Source organism: Aspergillus campestris (genome assembly GCF_002847485.1).
Source record: "Aspergillus campestris IBT 28561 chromosome Unknown P168scaffold_1, whole genome shotgun sequence".
NCBI classification, from domain to species: domain Eukaryota; kingdom Fungi; phylum Ascomycota; class Eurotiomycetes; order Eurotiales; family Aspergillaceae; genus Aspergillus; species Aspergillus campestris.
The window spans coordinates 870,968-883,359 of NW_020194336.1; the positions used below are offsets into that span (position 1 = coordinate 870,968).

The 12,392-nt window shown below is 55.8% G+C and overlaps 5 protein-coding genes across 5 annotated transcripts; 2 read left to right on the forward strand and 3 right to left on the reverse strand.

Moving 5' to 3' along the window:
- Positions 1-16: 16 nt before the first annotated feature.
- On the reverse strand, positions 17-1,478 carry P168DRAFT_286150 (uncharacterized protein). Its single transcript, XM_024836286.1, has 2 exons — positions 723-1,478; positions 17-660 (listed from the first exon to the last, which is right to left on the reverse strand). The coding sequence occupies exons 1-2, from the start codon at positions 1,102-1,104 to the stop codon at positions 215-217; spliced, it is 828 nt and encodes a 275-aa protein (XP_024696575.1). The 5' UTR covers positions 1,105-1,478; the 3' UTR covers positions 17-214.
- Positions 1,479-2,655: 1,177 nt separating this feature from the next.
- Positions 2,656-6,143, forward strand: P168DRAFT_262031 (GMC family oxidoreductase; the record flags this gene model as incomplete). The annotated part of the gene is made up of 5 exons (XM_024834726.1): positions 2,656-3,020; positions 3,079-3,186; positions 3,252-3,628; positions 3,710-3,953; positions 4,443-6,143. The coding sequence occupies exons 1-5, from the start codon at positions 2,856-2,858 to the stop codon at positions 6,141-6,143; spliced, it is 2,595 nt and encodes an 864-aa protein (XP_024696576.1). The 5' UTR covers positions 2,656-2,855.
- Positions 6,144-6,249: 106 nt separating this feature from the next.
- On the reverse strand, positions 6,250-7,252 carry P168DRAFT_286154 (mitochondrial 54S ribosomal protein bL21m). The gene has a single exon (XM_024836287.1). It carries the CDS (start codon positions 7,166-7,168, stop codon positions 6,449-6,451), a length of 720 nt encoding a protein of 239 aa, XP_024696577.1. The 5' UTR covers positions 7,169-7,252; the 3' UTR covers positions 6,250-6,448.
- Positions 7,253-7,434: 182 nt separating this feature from the next.
- On the reverse strand, positions 7,435-10,244 carry P168DRAFT_286155 (serine/threonine/tyrosine protein kinase MPS1). Its single transcript, XM_024836288.1, has one exon. The coding sequence runs from the start codon at positions 10,122-10,124 to the stop codon at positions 7,593-7,595; it is 2,532 nt and encodes an 843-aa protein (XP_024696578.1). The 5' UTR covers positions 10,125-10,244; the 3' UTR covers positions 7,435-7,592.
- Positions 10,245-11,231: 987 nt separating this feature from the next.
- P168DRAFT_5999 (uncharacterized protein) lies at positions 11,232-12,033 on the forward strand. Its single transcript, XM_024842044.1, has 2 exons — positions 11,232-11,613; positions 11,662-12,033. The coding sequence occupies exons 1-2, from the start codon at positions 11,343-11,345 to the stop codon at positions 11,937-11,939; spliced, it is 549 nt and encodes a 182-aa protein (XP_024696579.1). The 5' UTR covers positions 11,232-11,342; the 3' UTR covers positions 11,940-12,033.
- The last annotated feature ends 359 nt before the right edge of the window (positions 12,034-12,392 follow it).

Consider the following 12,392-nt stretch of genomic DNA (forward strand, 5'->3'; position numbering starts at 1 on the left):
GTGATATCTGTTTGTTTTGTCCGCTAGATCGATGATAGATGACCAAATGCTTCGATGCATTAAATTGGAATGACGTTATCACAAACAAGATGATATTAAGTAAGATAAACCCCAGCACTGTCGCTTAAATTACAAAATGCAACGACATAGGATCTTGAATAATAATAAAAGATATACCCATCAAATACACTCCAACCTGTACAGTTGCTCACCCTCATCGATAGGACGGCATGTCCTTACCCCCCGATCCACCTGCGGGCAACTCATGTACCAACTGTTGAGCCCTTGGCTCTGGATCCAGCTCTGCCGGAGCCCTCTTCCCAAAGAACCCCACCGCACTGGGGTCGACGGCCATCTCCACCCGAGGTGAAGCCGGCAACTCATGTCTGGGTACCGGGTTCACTGACGGTGGCTGCTGTTGCTGTGACTGTTGTTGTTTTCGGCGACGCAGCAGGAACCAGAGGAGTGCGATGATGAGGGCCAGGCCGGCAACGCCGCCCACGACGCCGCCTGCGATCGCGCCAACGTTCGTACCGGTGGGTTGGTCGGTGCCCTCCGTGACGAGGTCGGAACTGGCGGGGCTGGAATGGTCGGAGGTTTCTGTGGCTGAGGGGGCGGGAGCTGGTTTCGAGGAGGGGGTTGGGGTTGGGGTTGGGGTTGCTGCCATTTCAATCAGGATTTTGATTATACGTAGTCAAAATCGAAAGAGGAGAAGAACATACTCATTCCCTTGGACACAATCGACATTAGAGAGGTGGAGGCGCCCAAATCTGCGATGTCGGCGGTACATCCAACGAAGGTATTCGGGCGCATGAAGCCCTTTTCGGCCGGATCGCAGCAGAAATACCCATGCTCGTCGTCCACTTTGGCGTCGTACATGTTGGCAGTGCCGTTGCCGCAGTGCGGGTCGCCTTCGATCAGCTGCAGACAGTCGGCATTGGAGGGGCAACATTTGACGTTCTTCTGGTTAGGGGGACAGAAGGTCCTCCCGGGACAGCAGGTGTGGAAAGGTTTCCAGGTTTCGCCGCAGTCGACTTCATCGTCGAGACAGCCTCCGCTGCGACGGAGGGCGAAGCCGTAGGGGCTCTCCAGGGAGTCTTCCATTTCTTCGTCTCGTTCCTCTTTATTCTGCGGTTATTGTTGTCTGATCAATGGTGACATGTAATTTAAATCAATAACTAAAGGGTTCGTGCTTCGATTCTGGAGATAGATCAGGAGGGAAGAGGGCCGGTAACCGCCAAAATGCAAGTTGAGATGGAGATGGAGAAAGAGGGGAGAACTTCACAGTCAGAAATTCAGACCAGTGATCTTGGCAATCTAGCAGAGCATGGCTGGACGGTATGGATTGGGGGAGGGATAGCCTTGCAGGAAGCGAACCCGTTCGGCCATCTTTCTAGGCTGAAGAAGGTTAGATACTTCAGGAGATGCGTCTTCCCTCGTTGGTCATCAATAGATTGAATTTCAGGAAAATCCATCATCGCAGGGCGCTTCTGCGATCTCATCTCATATATTTTTGTTCCTTTTTCCTTGATGCGACCGCTGGACATAGGGAAGCCATTCAAATCGGTTGGTTCGTCCATTGATTTATTAGAATGGGTGGGCATATTCGGGGGCGGGAGGATGATGTGGGAAATGCTGAGACAGTCATCCCACTTTTCTTCCCCAATCTGAGCAAAGACAGTAGTGGCACTGTGGCACAAGAGCATCAAGGTGTCTTCGCTCGATCGCCGTCATGAACCCCATCTCGCCGGGAGAGAGCCGGGACCAGTGGAGACCAGCCTAAACTCCAGATTCCCTGCCCTAAGAGCCTGCCTGTATCTTCTCCATCGCAGTATCTTCTTCTTCTTCCCGCTCCTTCCCTTCTTCATCCTCGTCAATCCCTATCTGAGTGATGATTTTTTGCCCCCATCTTCTCTCCTCGTGCCACCACAGCTCGTTTAACGCTGTGATGAGAACTAGCGCTCCGCCACGGTTAAGACAGGGGCGGGGGTTTTTTTTTCCAAGAATCACGACCCGAAAGGGATATTGATCAGCAAGGGAGACTGGACTCCACCAATAGGCACCTTCTCGGCCGTCCAAATTATGGACGAAGGATGGCCAACAGCGTCCAAGCGCCCGACTTTAGTCACCTCAGCTAGAGCCACTAGGAGGCCTGATCAGGAGTGGGTTGGAAGCCAAGGAGAAGCCAAAGCTCGATATCGAGTGGCCTGGCCGAGAAAATTCCTATATTGGCTCGGCAGGCTTGAAGAATGCTGACAGCTGATAACGAAATGATTCTGTTCTTGTCTCCTGTTCATCATCTTGTCCCAGCTGACTAAAAAGACCGTTTAATTAGTTAGTTAATTGATAACTATCTCATGCATCATGCTTTGCAGCTGACTTGCATAGCCTGCGCACGTAAGATCAGCAACCAGAGATAGACCCATCTTATCATTGAAGAACAAGAGTTTACATTCTTGTCTCAGTTCTCGAGGGGTTGGAAAAATCAATTTGGATCCAAAGGGGAAACGTCATGAATGATCGAATCGATAGACTAGAAGCAAGAAATGGAAGAAGTGAAAGAACCTGACGGCCGGGCTGTCAGGTGACCCTCTTGATCTGAATCTCTTCAGTCTGGATAGAGATCTGATATACATCCATCTATGTACGTAGTATGTCATACATCCGCAAACGGCCCACGCGGATAAGTCTCCACTTATCCCACCCTATTGCTACATCGGCATTCCCGTCTTGAACCATGGATCATCTCAACTCTATCACTTCGGCTGGTGGCGGACCGATGAGCTCAACTCCAGCCAACAACGTCGATCGAGATCCAACCGAGCTGGAGGCTGATACAGCGACAATGAACCCCCATGGCGATAACGCATAATGATGACGAGAACATCGCGTATGAACTGTGGATTGGCACAACCATCACTGTCGCAGCCGCCACGATAGCCGTCGTCTTGCGCTGGACGGCGCGAAGGGTGTCCCACGTGGGTTACGGTTGGGATGACTATACCATCATGATAGCACTGGTAGATATACGCCTTGTGGAGATCGATGCGATGTTGTTTTGAGCACTGACGATAGCAGGTCGTCAACTGGATTACGGCCATCCTGCGATGGATCCAGATCATCTACTTTGGCCTCGGGCACCATGCGGATCAGATTTCGGAGGCCAAGGTGGTTGGATATTTGAAGGTATTTTCCTACTGCATATCTATCCTCCCATACTACGATTTCCTCTAACTCTTAGGAATGGCTAGGTCTTCATGCCAGTCCAGATCCTCTACCTCACAAACACCAGCATCACCAAAGCCTCCATTCTCCTTCTCTACGCCCGCATCTTCGGTGTCGTTACCCGTTTCCGCTGGGTCCTGATCGCCGCCGGCTCCCTAGTCGCCGCATTTTGGGTCTCCTGCGTGATCGTCACTCTGGCCGGTTGTCGACCCTTCTCCGCCTTTTGGGATTTGGTCCAAACCGGACAATGTCACAATGGTCCACCCTTTACGCGGACTAACGCCATCATCAATATGTGCTTGGACGTACTGATGCTCTGTCTGCCGTTCCCAATGCTTTGGCGCATACACACAACGCGGCGACAGAAGGTGATCTTGATGAGCATGTTTGCGCTCGGGGGATTGTATGATTCTTTTTTTCTCGTTTCCCTGTTCTACGTGACTTTATCGTGCGAATAAGAAAACATGGGTACTGACATTCCCAGTGTTTGCGTTGTCTCTATCCTCCGCATCGTCAGTTTCGTGTACCACACGGGAAGGGATCCCACGTTCGCGACCGTTCCGTCGTCCAATTGGTCCCAGATAGAACAGTCGGTCGGGATCGTCTGTGCCTGCCTGCCAACATTGCGCCCACTATTTCGTCGGCTATATGGCAACGTTATTGATTCGACACACACTGGATCGTCATCGACGCCAATCAGCAGGAATCGTTTGCAACCCGGTAGCTCGGTTGATATGACTGCCAATCGCTCCTGGCCATCGGAAAGTCGATCAAGCATGATGCAGTGGGATGACATCGAACTTGCCGTTCCAGAATAATCCGATTTGTTTTGAGAACATTGCGCTCATTGGCGCTAGAGTTGCGCCTTCTGCAGCTTCATGCGTCGCACTATTGACAACCAGCAGGAATGCTGACACTCCGAGTGGAATTCCGGTCCCTCCGTTCCAGCCAGCGGGCGTATTTAATTGAGGTCTCACCCCTCTTCTCATTCTCATCTGCACAGCGACGGTAGATTCACTACGATGCGCCTGTTCAATTTGGCACTAGGGCTACAGCTGGCTGCGTTTGCGTCTGCATCGCATTTTGGGCCCTCAAACCCCGGCCCAGACATCACCCTCCCCAGCTCCTCCTTTGGCCCTCCCGCCAATGCAACCTTCGATTATGTGATTGTTGGCGGCGGCACCGCTGGTCTCACGGTGGCCACGCGGTTGGCGCAGGGGAACCCCTCTCTCCGCGTCGCGGTCGTCGAAGCCGGCGGTTTCTACGAAGTCGGCAACGGTAATCGATCCATCGTCCCGGCGTACTGTGCGCTCTACACGGGCAGCGATCCGGGAGATACCAATCCTCACATCGACTGGGGTTTCCAGACCACCCCGCAGCCGGGGGCGGCCAACCGCCGCATCCACTATCCCCGCGGTAAGACACTGGGCGGCACCTCCGCACGCAACTACATGACGTATCATCGACCCTCCGCGGGAGCCATGCAGCGTTGGGCGGAGGAAGTCGGCGACAACAGCTATCTATTTGACAACATGATGCCCTTCTTCCAGCGCTCCGGGCACTACACGCCGCCGAACGACGCTCTGTACCACAATTCCACCAATCTCGAATCCCCCGACGCCTTCAGCGCTGCCGGAGGACCTCTCCAGATCTCCTTCGGCCCCGTCGTCGACGCCTTCGCCACCTGGGTTCGCCATGCCTACATCGCGGCGGGCATGCCGCAGATCGCCGGCTTCAACTCCGGGGATCTCCTCGGCTCCAGCTGGGCCCCGTCGACCATCGACCCGCGCAACGCCCACCGCTCCTCGTCGGAATCCAGCTTCCTCCGCGCAGCCCTGTCAGATCCGGCGACCTCCTCAGTCCTCACTATCTACCCGTCGACTCTCGCCCTGCGCATCCTCTTCGAGCACAAGACCGCTACCGGCGTCCAGGTCACCACCGCAGGCACCTTTGGCACCCCACCACTCGAATTTACCCTGCACGCCAGGAAGGAAGTCATCCTCTCCGCCGGGGCCGTGCAGTCCCCGCAACTCCTCCTCGCATCCGGCGTCGGGCCCTGCGCCGACCTCGCCGGCGTCAACGTCCCCTGCACGCACCACCTCCCTGGCGTCGGCCAAAACCTACAAGATCACGTCCTGTTCGGCGCCTCCCGCCGCGTCAACGTGCTCACTGCATCCGCCGCCGCCAACAACGCCTCCCTCGCCGCGCACAACGAACATCTCTGGAACTGCTGCGCCACCGGCCCTCTCTCCCTCGCCGTCCCCGGCTATTACGGCTGGGAGAAGTTGCCCCCGTCCCTCCGGGCCCACCTCTCTGCCTCCACGCGCCGCGCCCTTGACCATCTCATACCCGCCGACTGGCCGGAGCTCGAGTGGCTCGCAATCAACGCCTACGTTGGCGACAGCTTCGTCAAGGGCACCGACCCCCTCGACGGCCACAACTACGGCACCATCTCCGCCGGCCTCGTCGCCCCCTTCTCCCGCGGCACCGTCTCCCTCCGCACCGCGGACATGCGTGATCCACCCCTCATCGACCCCCAGTGGCTGACCCACCCCGTCGACAAGGACCTCGCCGTCCAGGCCTTCCGCCGCGTCCGCCACATCTGGAACTTGCTCGTCGAGATGGGCGTCGCCGACTGCAACGAGACCTACCCCGGTCGAGACGTCGGGGACGGCGCCGACGAGATCGCTGCCTTTATAGCCGGTTCGATGGGTACGATCTTCCATCCGGCGGGAACGTGCAAGATGGGTCGCGCGGCGGATGGGATGGCTGTCGTGGATACTCGTGCGAGGGTGTTTGGTCTGCGCCGGTTGAGGGTCGTCGATGCCTCTAGCTTTCCGTTTTTGACGCCGGGCCATCCCCAGTCTGTTGTTTATGCGCTGGCTGAGAAGATCGCTGCCGATATTCTTAATTCTTAGACTAGTTTGTTTTTGATCATGTGGTTTCATGGATTAGATGGTGGTCGCTGTGGGTGAGCGACTTAATTGAGAGAGGGATACATGGATGCGAGTAACAAAAGAAAATCATATAACACTTTATCCTAGAATACACAGTCTATCTGTACAATCCACCTAGATTCTTTCTTCCCTCCCAACCACACATCAATCCTAAATCCCCGAAAACAGATATCAGACACGACACAGCAACAGACAAAAAGAAACAGAAAATCAACCAATAAAAAGTAAAAGCAACTCGTTCAACAATACCAACCAAAGTCAAACAACTATTCCTTAACAACATCCACCCCCTCCTCCCTCAACTCCTCCACCCCCTTAACCCTAACCTCCATCACACGAAGCAAAGTATACCGATGCTTGCTAGTAACACGCTGCACATGGCGATTCCTCCGCTTCGTCTTCTCCTTAATGCGGAGCGGCTCAGCGTCGACGCCCATGACGCGCACGCGACACTCAAACAGTCTCTCGTCGACGAAGGGCGCGCCCTTGAGCGAGAACTCGCGCGACCCGAGCACGCTCGCCCGGTTCAGACGCAGCACGTCGCCGGGCTCCACGCCGGCCATCAGGAACGGGAGACGCACGGAGTCGCCTTCCGTGATTAGGTAGGGTCGGTCGTGGATGAGCGCTGTGAGGAAGTGCGGGCGCTGCGCGGCGAGGTGCGGGAGGGTTTCCAGGAGGGATTCGCTTGCTTTGAGGGGCGTGGTGAATTGGGGGGGTGGTGGGATTTTGGTTTGTTGTGTTGTTTGTGTTGTTGATGTTGTCGAGGTGGTGGATGTGGTGGGAGGAGTGAAGGGTGCGGAGGAGGAGGCGGATGAGGAGGGGGGAGTGGTTTGCGTTGCTTGTTGTGCGGCGTAGCTCTTTTGGTGGAAGGATGCTGCTGCGCTGCGGAGAGGTGATGATGAAGCTTGGATGCGGGTGACGCTGGGGCGGGTGCAGAGCTGCTCGGAGACGGCGAGAGATCGCGCCAGGGCGCTGCGGCTGAACATTGTTGTGGGTGGGACCTGCGGTGGCCTGTTTCTCTCTCTGATTGTTTCTTTTCCGGTCGCGTGGAGAGAGAGGTTCGTCGGAAGAGGTTGGTCGTAGGATCGGATGGTCTGGATGGAGAAATTGTCGGGAGAAAATCCGGTGGTCATGTGGGCGGTGTGTATAATACGGCAGAATATACACTACGATTGTTGACGGCCTCTATAGTCATACCGAACATACTCTTCATGACGAAATACATACGAATACAAAACTTAATTAAAGAATAGCGAACATGGTTGATTGCTCGTTGTACAGTAAATCCCACATATCCAACTCCTATCCCAACATGCAATGCATCCCGCTCAATGGTATAGAACAAATGAAAGACGCTCAGTGGGCAACGCCGACAGTAATCAACAAAAGAAAATATTCAAGTCAGGTCAATCATGCGTTCTCCTCCAAAGCAGCCTTGATTTTGGCGAAGAACCCCGCCGGCCATGCGGCCAGCTCTTCATCACGCGGCACCCCGCGCACCCGGCAGTGGTTGACCACGTTGACCAGGATCCGGTTAAGCATCTCCTGCGTCACGGGCACCGCGCCCTCGAGCTGCGCGTCCGGGTACAGGAAGGCGTCCCGCGAGCCCAGCAGCTCCTGTGTCGTCGGTCGGAGCGTCTGGTCGCGCTGCAGGCACGCTTTCAGCGTCCGCTGCAGCCCCGGCGGCACTGCCACGCCGCCCACGCCGAACGCCGGGAAGTCGATCTTCACGTGCGGGTTGGGGATGGCCAGAATGCGCTCGTAGTATTTGGCGATCTTGGCGAACGGCGGCTGTCCGTACACCATCTTGTACAGGATGCAGCCGAGACTCCACACGTCGCTGGGCTTGCCCAGCTTCATGACCTTCCCCACGCTCGACGGCAGCCCCAGTGACGCGTTCGAGTCGACGAGCGCCTCGGGCGACATGTAGTTGGGGGTCCCCACTTGCTGCTCGCGGTGCACGTTGACTGTGTTGTCCTGGATAGCGTTGGCGATGCCAAAGTCGATCAGCTTCAGCCGCCCCTGCACGAGGAGGAAGTTGGCCGGCTTCAGGTCCGAGTGCACGATGTTATAGTGGTGTACCGCTTGCACGCATTCCAGCATCTCTTTCCAGTAGTATCGCGTGAAATTGCAGTCGAACACCGCATCCTCCGCGTTTAGTCGATAGGTTAGGATCTTCTCAAGATCTGACTCGCCGATCTCCATCAGGACGCTGAGCGTGTGCTTGTCCGAGTTCAGTTCCCAGTCGAACAGCCGAACCACGCGGTCCAGGTTCTCGAGCTTCTTGAGCAGATCAATCTCCCCCTTGTAGCCCGCCAGGGTGACCGGGTCGACATCTTCCAGGTTGACTCGCTTGAGCGCGAAGATCTTGTAGTTCTCGGCCATGACCCGGTAGACCCGCGAGCTCCCACCCCGGCCGATACAGTCCAATCGTGTGAACGGCTTGTGGTTGACGGAGACCTGGCTCCGCTTCTTACGAGAGGACGACGACGTGGCGGCGCCGGCGTTGGCTGTTGCCGTCTCGAGGACCGACATCTTGGGCGGCGGGGGGGCCGGTCGATGATGCGGGGCGTTGTTGCTGCGCATCGCCAGGATCTTCCGCGGGGACGGTCCGGCCGGGGCCTCGTGCTGCGGTGCGTCTTTCCGTTCATCCCCGTAGACGACGGCCAACCCTTCCGGCTTGTCCAGCAGGTTAAACCCCTGAGGCTTGGCCCGCTTGAAAGTCGGTGGCGGCTCGTTCTCCTGGTCGCGAGTGGAGGGCAGCTCCGGCAACGGAGGGACTTTGAACACGGGCTGCTCTGCCCCACTTGGCGGTTTCGACGACCGGTCGGACGAAGAACCCGGGGTTGACTTGGAATGCGATCCGTACGATTTAGGAGACGAACCCCGGGAGAATGCTTCCTCTCCAGGCCGGTGGCTGATGGGATCGTGCGGTCGATACCGTTCTGCCCGGTCGAGGGGGCTCGGGTCCACCCACGATACCCGTGGTGATGAAGGTTTCGCTGATTTCTTGTAGTCGTAGTCGGCGCGGTTGCCGTTGCCGTCGAGTTCCCGATCATTCCCTTCCTCCGCGGTGAGAAAGGTTTGTGGGTCGTCGTTCTCCTCGCTCTGCCGTCTTAACACGCCCCTCCGGGCGGGTCCATTCAGAAAGCTCCCTGTTAACCGGCCGACTCTCTTCGGTCGCACCGAGCTGTGCAGGCCGACGTCTTCCACACCGCGCGCGCGAAGCACGGAAGAGGAGCCGACGCGCGGCGCCTGTTCCTCTTCGTACCGCGCCTTCCTCTCTTCCTCGAGGCGCTCGGCGCTCCTCTGCTCCTCGACGGAGTCGGCTTCTGCCCAGCGACGCTGCGAGGGGGAAACCGAGGCGGGAGAGCGCGTCGAACTCCGGGAGGGATTGATGCGCACGGTGCGCGGTCGCGGCGCGGGGGTGATCAAGTCATTGGAAGAACTCCTCGCGCTGTCGTAGCCGGCACTCTCGCTATTAGTGAGCGGCGATCCTTCTCGTTGGAATCGAGTGCCGTTGATCAAGTTGGGGGCAAGACGAACCACCCGCGGTGCCGGGCTCCCTGTCGAATGGTCGTTGGGCGACGCGGTGCGAGATCGCCTCTCCTGGCTGGTGGACACGACCCGATCGCTCGGGCGGTGATAGTTGTCGGAAGGCCTCCGTTGCAGGCGGGGGGAGTCGACATCCTCGTCCAGCAGGGCCTTGACGGAAGCGCTGAATTTCGGCTCGGGGACCTCGTCATCGGAGCTGTCGCCCGGCGAATACCGTCTAGAGGACTCCAGCTGTCGATTCCTACTCACAGCAGAGACATTTTGGACTTCCGGAGAGGTTCGTCTGGAACCGGCGCGTGAGGTGGCGGCGCGGGACAGATGCCGGGACGACGGTTGTCGGGAGAGACCGCTGGTATACGCGGTCGAGAGGGAATTGGGAGAGGCCATCGTCACAACTCCCAATGGATCAGACACATGAACGAGGTCATGCACAATGGAATAGTGTCCGGTCAAGGGGGGCGCACGGGTTTAGCGCCGTTGGGGGTCGTTATTGTCGTCTGGTTGTCGTATGGTCGGGGTTGATTGAAGATCGGATCATTTCGTTTTCAGGAAACGAAACAACATCGGGTGGCTGGGTCCGCGCCGGTCACGTGGGCACGCCAGTTGTCCCGGCAACATGAAACATCCCAGGAATTTGGCTGCAGCAACCATGGGTCTGATTGATCTATTTGGATCAGTTTCTTGGGCCCATTTGGATTGCATACTGCTTCTAGCTTTGTTTCTCATGATAGATTGGGATAAATGATGTGGATGGACTCAATCGTCATGATCTCCCTGAGGGTGTGGTTTTTGGCGTATGGTGGAGATATATATTCGATATACTGATCACTCGCCGTACTTCTTGTAAACCCACCATACGACAGGGATAGAATGAAATGGGCATGGGAGGACTGGGGGGACTGGGGAGACTATAGAAATTCGTTTATATAAACCAATTGACCTTACCAGCTAGGATGGTCCGGACATGGACTGGTCTGCAAGGCGTCCATTCCACTATACCTCTGCTGGCCTGTTATATATGTATAATAGATTGCTTCATCGCAATATGTAAGCACCGAACGATTCGCAGCATGTTGGGCATTCATCAAAACAGCCCATTGTCGAGATATAGATTGAGGATGGGAAAAGCATCATCATCAAGATCAATAGAGAGATAGAGAGAGGTTGTTGCACCTGACCGCAATCACCTGACTGGCATCGTGATTTCTCCATCGTGATTTCTCCATCTTGAATCCCTTCACTTCACGTCACTCCTTCCCATCTCTCTCCCCTCCCTTATCATCCACTCCGGAGTACTTACTGCTTGGAGAATAATTTACTTCCACCCCACTTCCACTAATCACAATTGGCGAGCTTACTTTAATCCTCCTTGGCTGGGTTAGTAGCCTATACTACAGACGCCACTCATCTTTAACCCACCTAAGGGCCTATCTTATTTTAAACGACAACTTGAAAATTGGCCCCTCTCCGCCCGATAGTCTGGAGTCTGGAGTCTGGAGTCGGGGGTGTACATTTATATTTTATTGTCATCCGTCCAACAAACACGGCTTCCTCGGATTCGACCCTCACTTTCAAGTGGAGTCCAGCGTCAGGAACCAAGGATACATGGTCGTCGGGTCAGGAACACCCGTTGGGGAAACGATCTCCCTGCGTGCACAACAGTCTGCTTTGTGGGTGGGGGGAACTAGAGAATTGCCTGTGCTCTTCCTTCCTTTTGGCCCGGATCCTGCTGATGGTGACTTTTCTTTTTTGATAACCCCAGTTCAACTGCCATATACTGCAGGGTTGGGGGGACCACTGTCCTTATTCCGTCACTCATCCCTTGAAGCTCTGCATCGCACGGATGGAGGACTCCAGGAGGAAGACCATAATATAGGCCCCTCTTCCTTCCTCGTCGCTGGTCCCTGACTAACGATGCACTAAGCTCGTAGTACGCCGACGCTAACAGGTTTCTCACCACACTTCCCCACCCCCCTTTCGATGTTTGTGCGCTCCCCTTTCTCCTTCCCTTGGATCCGGTGCCGTGCCGCAATGTTCGAACGGCTGCTAGCCCAGGGTATTGTGATCTTGGCTCGCGAACCCCCCGGTCTGCTCCCTGGGAGGCGTTCGTCCGCCTCGTTCCATAAGGCCGTTGCTATTAATATGGATAAACAGGGAAGATATCGATGGTTTCGCCGCGCGCGAAGCTCAAGACCGTCATGAAGGCAGAGGGATTCTTTGATCGGGTGTCTCCTGACGCTTCGTCCTAGTCCAGCGCAGAGGAGTGCTGCTGTAATGAAGATGTTCTCCCCTAGCACGACTGCGACTGCATGGACCGGGCGCGGGTATCAATTTTGATCAGTCAACGGTTAGCGTGACCGGCACTCTTGATGCCTCTCGCCAAAAATCCACTATCTACTATGGATCATTCTTAAAACGTATCTCAGTGATCTCAGGCTCCAAAACAACCAGACATTCGAGAAGCACACAACAATTCCCCAGCAATGACTATTGATTGATTGATTGACCCCATGATTTTCTCTCAGGCACGACCCCGACTCCAAGGTCAGCTCAGGGACGTAAGACCGGCCGTGTCGATCAACCATGGGTTGTCCACCGGGTTCGGTGATATTCATCCAGGTTACCCCAAATGTTCGTGAGATGTGCCGTCATTGG

Coding starts and splice junctions, on each gene's coding strand:
- P168DRAFT_286150 (XM_024836286.1), bottom strand. CDS start 1,104: ATGGAAGACTCCCTGGAGAGCCCCTACGGCTTCGCCCTCCGTCGCAGC. Junction 661..722: donor GATTGTGTCCAAGGGAATGA/GTATGTTCTTCT, acceptor TTGAAATGGCAG/CAACCCCAACCCCAACCCCA.
- P168DRAFT_286154 (XM_024836287.1), bottom strand. CDS start 7,168: ATGTTCAGCCGCAGCGCCCTGGCGCGATCTCTCGCCGTCTCCGAGCAG.
- P168DRAFT_286155 (XM_024836288.1), bottom strand. CDS start 10,124: ATGGCCTCTCCCAATTCCCTCTCGACCGCGTATACCAGCGGTCTCTCC.
- P168DRAFT_5999 (XM_024842044.1), top strand. CDS start 11,343: ATGGTCGTCGGGTCAGGAACACCCGTTGGGGAAACGATCTCCCTGCGT. Junction 11,614..11,661: donor GGAGGAAGACCATAATATAG/GCCCCTCTTCCT, acceptor CGATGCACTAAG/CTCGTAGTACGCCGACGCTA.